Source organism: Bos taurus, chromosome 24 (genome assembly GCF_002263795.3).
Source record: "Bos taurus isolate L1 Dominette 01449 registration number 42190680 breed Hereford chromosome 24, ARS-UCD2.0, whole genome shotgun sequence".
Lineage (NCBI taxonomy): Eukaryota > Metazoa > Chordata > Mammalia > Artiodactyla > Bovidae > Bos > Bos taurus.
Window position 1 is genome coordinate 57,521,164 of NC_037351.1, and position 12,778 is coordinate 57,533,941.

Sequence of the window (12,778 nt, forward strand, 5' to 3'; positions counted from 1 at the left end):
GCTTGCAGGGCCAGGGAGGGTCTTCTCAAGATGTTATCCAGCCCCGGCTCCCGTCCTTTTACAAAAGTCCAGAGAGAGTTCCATCTCCCAGACCAGGCCTCATAGCCTTGACGTTCATGAGGTCAGGGAGCCCATTTTAAGGGTTGACTATGGAAGATGATGTTGGTTTGTTCTTTATTGCATCAGAGATTACTGAAAGTGTCCTCCACCGCCCCAAAAGTGTGTTCACATCTCTGTCTATTCATGATGCTGGGCTCAGTTTTATAAGTGAGGCGGGGAAATCAGGTCCCTGCCCTCTTGGGTTCATAGTCTTAGAAAAAAGAAGCTGATGCCGCTGGATAAAAAGGAGTTTCTGACAAAGAGGTGTGGGGGCAAAAACTATTCAGCGATAAGGTGATCACATAGATACCAGGATTAATGTTACATATGCTTGAGCCAAGAGCAGTCACGAGTGTGAGCCTGGGGGTGGGCGGGACTTGGGGAGTCTGTGTTTTCTTTCCTTCTTGGCTGGCAGAGTTGAGGCTCATAAAATTTCAAACGCCAGGGATGAGAGAGACCTTGTGATAAATGTAAACAATCAGTGATTCCTTTAAGAATCTCGTTTGCCCTCCCATCCTTTTTTTGCTGCATATTGTGCTTCGTGACCAAAACTCCTCACAGACGGTGGGCGCCGCCTGTCCCTGTGGGAGTCTTGTTGTGGGGAAGGGGGAGGGAGACCTTTTCTGCACACCGGCCCCCAACTAAGGTGTCCCATCCAGATTAGCAGTAGCCCCCCAAGGACTAAATGTAAATGGGTTCCTGCCCTTAATCTGCTTCCTTCTTCTGCTCCCCCTTCCCTTGAGCCCCTCCAAGTCACCCCTCCCCTCCCCCATCACCCCGCCCCATTCACCCCTCACCCTCCCTCCAGCCCCTCCCCCGTCACCCCTCCCCCCTTCACCCTTCCCGCTCTTCCCAGACCAGCTGCTTCTGTCAGCCCTACGACGTGGATGCTCCTCTGCCTGCTTCTTTTCTGCTCCTGACCCCAGCGCTCACCCACCGTGTGGTTCAGGTTCCACCCATCTCTGCACTGCTCACCCAGTCTGTTATCTCTGGTCCACACCCCTCCTCTCGTGTTCAGATTCCCCTTGGTCTCTTAAACCCCTCCTCCCTCCAGAAAGACCCGCAGGTCCCCAGACTGAACTAAAGCCACTTCCTCCTCCCAGCCCCACCCCCTGCCTCCGTCTGATCAGTGGCCCCACCCCCTCCACCTTGGCCTCTTCCCTCTTTCCTCCCACGTCCGGACCCTGCATGCAGCTGGTCACCACATCCTCGTCGCTTCCCTCATCCACACCTCCCCTCGCTCAGGCCCCTGGTCCCCGCGTCGCGCCCTCTCCAGTCCTCTCCCTGATGCCCCCACACATGTGCTCCGGATGTGGTCACTGTGGAAAGCACACCTGGATGCGGAACCGTTCTGCTCAGCATCTCCTCCACTGGCCGTCCTGTGCCCTTCAGTGTGAGCCACGGCCTTCCCTGCACGGCGCACCTTTACCTTCCCTCCTGACACCTCCTTCCTCCCACCTTCACAGCCACGGGTGCCTGCCGTGCTGCCCCCAAGATGCCCCTTGCCCTCCGCAGTCTACGTGGCACTGTCTCCTTGAAGCACCCCCCCACCTCTGGGGCCCTCCCCACACTGACCTCCAGCCACCACTGACCAGCTGCCTCCCCTGAGCCGTCAAGGTTCTTGGATTTCTCCAGGGCCCAGCGTGTAGTGATGCCTACTGCATGCTTAGTGAGCAAAGGACTGAACCGAATTTATCTCGTTTTTTTAACGTTAGAAGTAACGGAAGCTCCAAGTGTGAGAAAACAAAATGTAATTGGAATTGTGGTGACTTTTTATTAAGCTGGACCTTTTTTTTAAGGGTCTTGACTGCCAATTTTTAAAGGGTAACACATGGCTCAGAGAAGGCAATGGCACCCCACTCCAGTACTCTTGCCTGGAAAATCCCATGGATGGAGGAGCCTGGTAGGCTCCAGTCCATGGGGTCACCAAGAGTCAGACATGACTGAGCAACTTCACTTTCACTTTTCACTTTCATGCATTGGAGAAGGAAATGGCAACCACACCAGTGTTCTTGCCTTGAGAATCTCAGGGACGGGAAGCCTGGTGGGCTGCCATCTATGGGGTCACACAGGGTCGGACACGACTGAAGTGACTTAGCAGCAGCAACACATGGCTAATCATCCTGAAAGTATGTCTTCTTTGCATTTTTAACACATGGAGGGAGACGAAAGAGCCAAGAAGACTTAAAATCAGTCTTGGACTGTCAAATGCAAAAGGACGGGTCTCATGTATATCCACTTACAGAGCTCCATCCATGCTCAGTCAAGTCGGTCTGTCTTATCTGACTCTGCAACCCTTTGGACTGTAGCCCTCCAGGCTCCTCTGTCCATGGGAGTCTCCAGGCAAGAATACTGGAGCAGGTTGCCATTTCCTTCTCCAGGTCATCTTCCCAACCCAGGGATCGAACCCATGTCTCCTCCGTCTCTTGCTTTACAGATGATTCTTCACTGCTGAGCCATCAGGGAAGCCCATAGGACTCCATACGACTAACTTAAATAACACAGTTCAGAAGGCATTACTGATGCCATGATTCAATGCAGACGCCCTGAGAGACCTTCCTCAGTTACAGTTAAATGTAACTGTTTCTACCTAACAAGCACAAACCAAACAGAAAATGTTTGCGTTTTAAGTAGACTTCTGATAAAGGCGCTGATGATCGTCATAATTCATGTCAATTATTCATTACAGACAGTTCTCAAGCCTCCTCATTTAATGTGGATGTTTCTGACTTTGGCTTGAATCAGGTAGAGTAATGTGAGCAGAACAGACTGGCAAGATGAGTAAGATGATGATTAGGAGCCTGTTTGTGAAAGTACTGCCTTTCCTTTTGAGAGAGCTAAGCCTGATTAACAAGGAACTAGCATATCTATTTTGTATTCTGGAAAAAATACAGAGTGAAACCTAGCTCTCATCTCCCACATTCAGTCCCTCACCAGGCCCTGTTCGTTTTTACTCCCTGCTATTTGTCAGTTCTCTCTGTTTTCCCTGTCTGCCCCCTCACGAATACCTGAGGGTAAGCTACCATATACATATTATATGGCTTCCCTTCTGGCTCAGCTGGTAAAGAATCCTCCTGCAATGCGGGAGACCTGGGTTTGATGCCTGGGTTGGAAAGATCCCCTGGAGAAGGGAAAGGCGATCCACTCCAGTATTCTGGCCTGGAGAATTCCATGGCCTATATAGTCCATGGGGTCGTACATAATATATAGTGATATCTATTATATACATATATAAACCTTTATTCATTTCCCGGCTGAGCTGAGTCTCCGTCGCTGCTCGGGCTTTCTCCGGCCGCAGCGAGCAGGGCTGCCCTCTAGCTGTAGGGTGTGGGCTTCTCGTCGCGGTGCCTCCTCTTGTTGTGGAGCACAGGTTCTAGGGCCCATGGGCTCAGCAGCTGCAGTCGCCGGGCTCTAGAGCACAAGCCCAGTAGCTGTAGCACACTGGCTTAGTTGATCCACAGCATCATGGGATCTTCGATCTTCCTGGATCAGGGATTGAACTTGTGTCTCCTGCACTGGCAGGCGGATTCTTCACCATGAAGCCCCCCCTTGTAGACGTCTAACTGGTCTTTTATATCCACCTTGACCTCCTACAGTGGCAGAGCGGTCTTGGCAGAATGTGAGATGATCATGTCATTCCTCTGCTGAAAGCACACAGAGAATTCCCATTTTGTCACTGTCGAGATAAAGCCCCAAACCCTGTATGTGCCCCGTGACGTCCTGCGTGGCCAGGCCCAGCGTACTTGTCTCAGCTGCACTTTGCGTCATTGCTGCCTCTCATACTTTCTGGGTCTGCTGCCATGAGACCTGTTGCACACACCAAGCTCCTTCTTGCCTCAGAACCTTTGCACATTCCATTCCTTCAGTGGGGAACACACTCCCAGCCTCGGTTCAGACAGCCAGCTCTGACCCCAGACCCCAGTCCTTCAGAGGGTCTCTCATGTCTCCCTGTGGCAGGTACCATAAGTGCCTTTCCACTCGTTTGTACGATTGCATGTTCCGCATCTGTCTCATCTGGTACAGTTGCATGTTCCGCATCTGCCTCGCCCGTCGGCTCAGCCCGGTGGTGGCTGTCCTGGGGCTGCCTGTTGCTCACTGCTGTGCACTCACCAGCTCACAGTGCCCGCTGCAAGGCCGGTGCTCAGAACAGAGTTGTTGAGCCCAAAACGTGGACATCAGCAAGAGGCTTGTGCAGGCGTTGCCCTCTCCAGCCCTTTGCAAAGCCGCCGTTTTATTTTTCTGATACTGAGCTGCATGAACTGCTTATGTATTTTGGAGATTAATCCTATGTCAGTTGCTTCATTTGCAGTTATTTTCTTCCATGTTGAAGGTTGTCTTTTCATCTTGTTTATGGTTTCCTTGGCTCTGCAGTGCATTGCAGTTTTTCTAACCCAAAAGGGAGCCCACACCTCCTTGTACCAAAAAGTAAAGTCATTCCTTCAGTGGAGTGAAGTTCCCACAGAAGCGAGATGTGCATGCGGTCAGCCTTCCTCAGTGCTCTAAGCTTTTTCTCCTTCTGTAATAAGAAATTTCAGCCCGTGAACGTTGGTGGTGGCTGTCACTTTGTATAATGGAACTGCAGCTGTTGCCATGTTTTTCTGGTTTGTTTTCTTTCTGGTTGGTGAGAATCTGGAGCTGCTGGGTGGGGGGCCTATTAAAAATGTTTCAAGTGAACAAATTTCAATATTTAACAATCGTCATACACCAACCAGAGATGTAAACCATGCACTCATGTACACCCCACACACACGTGCCCCACCGGGAGGAGACATGCTTTCAGAGCTGTGACGCGCAGAAACCCTGGACTGCAGGACCAGCAAAGCAGTGCCTGATGGGTGAGAGTCCCCGCCGCGGGCACGTGTGGGAAGCTGTGCAGTGGGGCAGGGCAGAGACTGGGCGGCAGCCGCACAGGAGAGCTCTTTGGGGCCTGGCCTGAGCTGGGCGAAGGCACACGTTTCCAGTTGGGATGACAGTGCTCCTTTGAGGGCAAAAACCTGTTCTTAGAGGACAAGAGGTCTCAGCCATCACAATGGCTTGTGTCCTCCACGGGGCCACAGAACATACTGCTAGTGTCCCATAGGCATCTTTGGTAAGATTGCACAAGAGGAAAGGGGCAATTGAGGGGGGGTGGCATCTAAAAAGGCTCTTCGGAGGGTGCTGACTGGGGAAAAAGGCTGAGAAGCACTGGGTGGGGGAGAGCAAACCGGGGAAAGACAGACACTGGAAACAGGAGGGGAGAGAGAGGGGGGAGGCCAGACCAAGAACCCAGGGAGGAGGCGGCTCCTCCAAGACGGGGTCAGGAAGATGGGCAGGGGCAGCTGCGGGGAGTGTGAAGGTGGGAAGAGGCGCTGATCGCCAGGGGAGCCTGGGGAGGACGGGGACAGCAGTGCCCAGGAGCGGGAGGAGAAGCAGCCAGACTGACCAGGTCCGGCACCCCAATTGGACCCAGTGTCTCTGCGGACTTCTCAGACCTTTGTCCTAAAGCGTCTGCCAGAAGATTGGGGAGACCTGTGTGGGTCCCCAAGTTGTTACTTAGCAAAGAAGTGGGGTCCAGTTCTGTGAGAGCCGCATCCCAGAGGTTCTGCTGGTCTTCGTGGTCTTGTTTGACAAAGACAAGAGAGGAGTTCGTACTTGGGCCAAGAGACTTCAAGAAAGAAGTTTTCTTCCATCAGCACTGTTGACCCCTCTGTGTGCCAGGCGCTGTGTTAGTTTGTTAGTGTTGGGTCCTTAAGGAAGGAGTTCAGACACAAGACGACAACTGTTTTTAAAAAGTGGAATTTTTAAAGACCCTGGTGCCTGGAAAGATTGAGGGCAGCAGGAGAAGGGACAGTAGAGGATAGTTGGATGGCATCGCTGACTCAAGGGACGTGAGTTTCTAATGGAGTTTGAATAACAGCTGTTCCTGCTCACAGGGGTGTGTGAGGCCAGGGAGGGGGGCAGCTGAGGCTCTGGGAGGACTTACCTTCTCCAGGGAAGGGCCTGCAGCCCCCGAGCCCCTATCACTGCCTCCCGGAGAAAGTGTGGCCCTGATCAGCCATGTGACCCAGAGTTGCCCTGGCCAGCAATTCCTTCCCTAGCACAGATAGTACAGTCTGCTTTTTTTTTTTTTTACTTTCAAAAATAATTTCATATATCTGATTATAAAAATAATAATAAAATATTGATCTTTGTGATAAAGTCGGTACAGTAAACACATATTAAAATCACCCTTCACTCGTACCACCTAGAGAAAAATCACCATTAAATTTTGGTTTGTATCTTCCAGAATTGTTCTCTGTAAACACACAAGGTGTTTTTATTTATTAATTACAGGAGTGGAATTGTAGAATGTGCACAGTTTTAACTTAATAAATCCTAGGTAGCTTTCCATGTCAGTAAATACCATTTTTTAATAGCTACGCTGGATTTCATTCCATAGACCAAACATCTTTTTTTAATGACTTTTATGTATTTGTGGCTGCACAGGGCCTGTGTTGCTCTGCAGGCGCGCTCCTCTGGTCGTGGTGAGCGGAGAGCGCCTCTTTGTCCCGCCGCCCTGGCTGCTCGCCGCGGTGGCCTCTCTGTTTGGGCGCGTGGGCTCTGGAGCGCAGGCTCAACAGTTACAGACTTGGTTGCTCCACCGCATGTGGGGTGTCTCCTGTGCTGGCAGGCGAGTTCCTTACCGCTGAGCCACCAAGGAAGCCCCGTAGACCAACCAGATTTTAGCCACGCCCTAGTGGTCAGCATCTAAGCTATGTCAGCATCTCACCATATAAACAGTATGAGGCCTGTAATCCTGAAATACACATTTTTGTACCAATATCTTACCATTGGTATAAATCCTAAAAGAGAAGTAACTATAAGAAGGGATTTGCACCTTAAAATCTTGATGCCTGTTGCCATCCCACTTCCTAAGCAGAACTGTTCAATATCCTCAAGAAGTGCTGGGACATACACGGGACAAGAGCAGATCCCCGCTGGAGGGGGACGGGGTGGTGACTGGACAGGCTGGAAGACAGCGGTGGAAGGGAGCCCGGTGGGAAGGAAGGATTTGAAGAAATATAAAAATACAGTAGCAGTTAAGTCCATCCTGGGGACAGGAAAGCATCGTATTGACGTTGTAGAAAGTGGGGTTCAGTCATGTGGGAGAGAAGCTGGGTCCCTTCCCAGACAATGAAGAAAAGGAGGAAGAAGAACACAGGAAGGTCCAAGACCGAGGATCCGTAGGCTTAGATTGAATAAGCTGCCTCCACGTGAAAAAGAACAACAGTCAGGCGCACCATCAGAGGAAATGCTGACAGGAAGAGGGTGTGAGAGGCACGCCAGAGACGTCCGGTCTGCTCCTGGGTGTGTGTGGCAGGGCTGAGGCACTCTGTTGCGCTGCGCAGTTGCTAAGGGGTATCCACAGCAGGCTTCCCTGTCCTTGACTATCTCCCAAGTTTGCTCAAACTCCTGTCCATGGAGTCGGTGGTGCCATCCAACCATCTCATCCTCTGCTGCCCCCTTCTCCTGGCTTTAGTCTTTCCCAGCATCAGGGTCTTTTCCAGTGAGTCAGCTCTTCATCTGGTGGCCAGAGTATTGGAGCTGGGGTGGGGTCGCTGAAAGTGGACCTGTGTCAGAGCAGGGGTCTGTGACTGCATCCCGCGTGAGGGATGTGACCTGGATGTTTACTCTGGAGAACCCGCTCCCTCAGGCTTGGCCTCCTCCTGGACATAGCCAGATGCATGTGGGGAAAAGACTGCGAGGACTCCCAGCAGAATATAAAAGTGGTTATCCATGAATAGGGGAGCTGTGGGTGGTATTTTTTTCCTCTTTATTTCCCCGGAATTTCCACGAGCGTAAACACTTTCCTGTTAGATCAGTAGACTCTTCCTTCCCTTCTGCTACTTACTGCTTTGTCCACTCGGATGTTAAGCCAGGGCTAGCAGAGGAGGAGACTCTGCCTTGGGTTTGGCGTCTTTGCTTTCTGCGCTCCTGGGCGGCTCTGATGGAGGCGGGGACGTTCTGGGACAGGGAGCCGGGAGGCGGTGTCGTGTGCCTGCTAAGTCCCTTCAGTTGTGTCCGACCCTTTGTGACCCCGTGGACTGTAGCCCACTAGGCTCCTCCATCCATGGGATTCTCCAGACAAGAACGCTGGAGTGGGTTTCCAAACCCTCCTCCAAGGATCTTCCCGACCCAGGGCTCGAACCTGCGTCTCCTGCACTGCAGGCAGATTCTTTTATCGCTGAGCCACGGGGGAAGCCCGAGGTGGTGTCTGATGCACAGAAAGGGGGTTCTCCGGGGGCAGGTGGGTCCATCCCTCACTTGACTTCCTCAGCTTCTCTCTTGTAAGTCCCTGTGTTTTTCCCCTTTGAAAGAAATTCCACGTATTTTTTTTACGGCTATAAAATCTAATTTTCAGCAACAAATTGGGATCTCTGCAATCTTGATGGATGTACCCTGTCTTTTCTGTGAAACATAATTAAATTTCTTGGTAAGTCAATAGCAGATGAAAAAAAGTGTTGTTCTCCACTGTTGCTAATGTATGAAGGATAATTAAAACTCATAAATAACCATAAAATCATTTGCCTTCGATGATAACATCTTTAAGCGTGTAACATCTTAACAATTTAAAGGCCTCATTAGATACTCCCCTGGACACAGAGCCCATTTTCTGGTAAAGAGTTCTGAATAAATTTTACTTACGTTCCTCTCATAGTGAGACGTTATTACTCAGTGATAATATGCAAGATAGCTTCATGATGGTGATCGTTGTTTTATCTTTGTAATTGCAGACATATCAAGTGGATCTGAAGCCCAACGGGTCAGAAATAATGGTAACGAACGAAAACAAGAGAGAGTACATCGAGTACGTACACACAGCCCTTTCTTTTGCCCTCGCCAGAACACCTTGTGCATGCCGTGGACATCCTCTTAACAGCCTGGGTTCCTTTCTGGTTTGGGCTCATGGGATGCTGAATTACGGGATGGAAAGTGTGACTTGTGTCATGACTTCTTGGAGCTGCCAGACAGGAGCAGTGGGAGGAGAGAAGGGTCCTTGTTGAGTAACATAGCAGATAACTCTGGGAGCCGGTGGGCGTCCTGTCTAAAACTGAGAATTACAGCGATGGAACACAGTGGCAAAAGCCAGTTGGGGTAAAATTAGAGACAACCAAAGAGAGGATACTGCCTCTCTCTCCTGACTTCTCTTCCATGATGAAAGTGTAGGAAAAGAGTTAAAACGGATAGGGAGAATTCAGCAGGTGCTGAAACGTCGTTCCTGACGTGTGTAATTTTCTTTACTCAACCTCAGCCTCCATTGGTGGAACAAAATGTTGAGTCCTTTGGAAGTCTAGGACAGCTGTAGTGGCCAGAAGGTCCTTCTCTGTTGGGCAGCTTGCATTTTCCTCTTTGGTATATATGTGTGCCTCAAGCACACAGTTCTGGTATCCTCTAAGGATTGCCAGGTTGCCCTCGCTAACCTTGGGCAGGTCAGCGTAACAGTGGCTGGCTCCCAGGGTCTTAGTTTCTGCTCATCTAGTGAGTTACAGCCGTGGCCTGAACTTGTTTGCATTCAGAACATCGTCTCAACAGGCCAGGTTGCCTCCTCTCTCATTATAATGGATCACAGGACTTGAGAGAACTGGCCGAGGATCTTAGCATCCTTCCTTAGCATCTGCAGAGAAAAGCCTACTGTCTTTTCTAATTAGGAAGAAGGGAAGAGTGTCGAGTCCCTAGAGACCCTGACAAAGGACGGACTTCTCCACTCGCAAGTTTGAAAACTTAGCACTCTTAGTCAAAGGCTAGAAGTAAGATACTGCAGTTCTTGCCTGTGCACGTTAATTGGCACTTGGCTGAACTGGACAGTCTCCACAAGTAAATGGTGTTCTGGCAGACACCATTGTCTTCGTTCAGAAGCACAGACTTGGAGTCGACTTCTGGCAGCCCCCCACCCCAGGGGGACTAGGGTCAGAAGTCAGAGGGTCTGGACCTCGTGATACATGTTGTGCGTCTTTCTTTGCAGTTAATTCTTTCGGATTTCAGGTCGGGGTCGGGGGCAGGGCCTCAGGCAGCGTCTCCACTGGCTTCACCGCTGGAAGTCGGGTTGAACTCCCAGCTTCTCTGTGCCCCCTGCACCCCCAGTGCAGGAGGCTGTTGGGCTGGTGATCACAGCACAGCCAGGGAGCCCCCGAAATGCTGAGCAGTGGGCGGGCGGCAGGCTGGTCCCCGGGTGCCGTTGCCATGGCAGCCCCGCCCCCCACCGCCTGCATAAGTGAGAGCCCTTGGTGACAAGGTCCCCGTGCTGTTTCACGACAGAGCGCCTTAGGTGGACTCCAAAGCAGATTCGCCTGGCAGTAAATGCTGCTGTGCACTAAACGTTGTCACAGGGAGCGTGGTTTCAGTGGATTTCTGTGACTCAAAGAGGTTTTTTTACCACCAGTCCTCCAAATGTTGGTATTAAAGTATTAATGTTAGTGGTAAAATGCTGATAAATTGTATGTCTTCCTTGAAAACCAGCACATTGGATACTAGAATGAAATATCATATGATCACATATGTTGTGCTGGGTATTCCCCTTGAAAATATGTACATGGTTGTACGTAAGTGTGGGTATGTACATACGTGGGTTTGTGTGTATGTGCCATGATGCCCAGTTATGTTTGTATTCAAAGCCCATTTTCCCTTTTCTCTGGACAGTCACATTTATAAAGCAGCTTTGGTAAACTGAGGCTTGGTGGAGGGGAGAGGGGAGAACCAGTCTTACTTTTTTTAAATCCTCAGTGAGACTCGAGGCTCCACGCATGCCCCTGTTCTGGAAAGCATCCAGGGCGCGGCAGCGGCGGCCCCGCCCTCCCCTTGGCCCGCCTCGGGCCCTGCTCCTCCCCTGCGATGAGCAGCTGCTGCAGCCGTGCGGGAAGGGATGAAAGCGGGGTGAGGGCTGGTTAACTGCTGTCCCTTTCCTCCCGCAGCCTCGTCATCCAGTGGAGGTTCGTGAACAGGGTCCAGAAGCAGATGAACGCCTTCCTGGAGGTGAGCTGGGCACACTGGGAGCCGGGCCTGCGCCCTGAGATTGGGAGAGGACCACCCTCCTCCTGGGAGTGGGCACGAGGCGGGGGGCCATCACACGCCCCCACACGGGCGCAGGTGTGGGGAGCCCACTCCCACCGCCTCCAGCCCCAGGACAGGAGTGAGAGCCTCGGCCCTGCCGCCCTTCCATTTTTTGCTTTGGAAATGGCACCCCACTCCAGTACTCTTCCCTGGAAAATCCCGTGGGCAGAGGCGCCTGGTCGGCTACAGTCCATGGGGTCGCGAGGAGTCGGACACGACTGAGCGACTTCACTTTCACTTTTCTAGCTTTGCTGCTCTTAGTTTTTAATTCGCTGTAACTGTTTTAAAGAGAAACCTTTACAGACTTGATCCAGAGGGCAGGCTCCCCCCACAGAGGCTAGAACCATCGTCCTGCGGGTCTCAGTGGTGCCCGGGAAGGCTGGGAGCATCTCAGCCTTTTGCTGCAGTGACCACGGGTTCTGAGAGATGGGAGGACCTGGGCAGCTTCCATTCATACCATCCCTCCCCGGGAGCAGTGCCTTCCCCTTCATCGGTCGGACGTTTTTTGTTTTTTTTTTAATCCCCTGCTCTTTCTTCGTGGCTGGCTGAACAATTCCTCACCCTATTAAAGTGTGAAGCGGTTACTTCTCAGACCCGGGTAGTTAACGTCAGTGATGCCACAAGGCCCCCGAGGAGAGGCCCGTCACAGAGAACAGGGTCCGTCATCTCTTTAAATGGCTCACTGTGACCCAAAGTGCAGTTTCTTTTTAAGTCCTAAAGAGAACGAACCCCAGGTGTCCACTCCAGGCTTCCATTCTCACTGAACCAATGCTGGGCTCTCGTTGGCTGATGCTCTCAAGCTCATCCCTCACCCGCTTACCTGCTCACGGTGAATAAAGCACCAACCTAGGCAGGTGGGCTGCCGTCTATGGGGTCACACAGAGTCAGACACGACTGACGTGACTTAGCAGCAGCAGCAGCAGCAGGCAGGACACTCGGAAAAATTCTGGGACCTTGGGTGTAACGTGTGTATTGAACGCTCTTGAGAACCGCAGGTTTCATACCTTAATTACACAAGAAACCCAGCTAGGCTCACTCTAGGTGATCTCACTTGCAGAAACGGGCCAGCAGCACGGAGCATCCGTCCTGGATCAGTGCAGTAGTCAGTGAAAGTGAAGTCGCTCAGTCGTGTCTGACTCTCTGCGACCCCACGGACTGTAGCCCTCCAGGCTCCTCTGTCCATGGGATTCTCCAGGCAAGAATATTGGAGTGGGTTGCCATTTGCTCCTCCAGGGGATCTTACTGACCCAGGGATCAAACCCACATCTGCATTGCAGATGGATTCTTTACCGTCTGAGCCATCAGTTAGTGATAACTAACCAACTAAGCTGGGCACTGGGCTGGTTCTCTGTACTCCCTGTCTCCTCTCTGCTGATCACACGGCCGCCTCTGGGGTCTCATCTCTGCCTTTGGTACCTTATTTGTAAACGTTTCGCTTGCACGCCTATGGCCTGTGTGTCTGAGGGCACCCTGACTCCCGGCTGCTGCTGCTGCTGCTAAGTCGCTTCAGTCGTGTCCGACTCTGTGCGACCCCGTAGACGGCAGCCCACCAGGCGTCCCCGTCCCTGGGATTCTCCAGGCAAGAACACTGGAGTGGGCTGCCATTTCCTTC

The 12,778-nt window shown here is 51.7% G+C and overlaps 1 protein-coding gene across 15 annotated transcripts in view; it reads left to right on the plus strand.

Annotated features, from left to right (window-relative positions):
* Positions 1-12,778, plus strand: part of NEDD4L (NEDD4 like E3 ubiquitin protein ligase) — a 386,984-nt gene that overhangs the window by 357,522 nt on the left and 16,684 nt on the right. For all 15 annotated transcript variants that reach the window (XM_059881094.1, XM_059881095.1, XM_059881096.1 and 12 more), the window contains 2 exons: positions 8,853-8,926; positions 11,028-11,088. In XM_059881094.1, the coding sequence (XP_059737077.1) occupies positions 8,853-8,926; positions 11,028-11,088 (135 nt within the window). The remainder of the gene's footprint in view (positions 1-8,852; positions 8,927-11,027; positions 11,089-12,778) is intronic.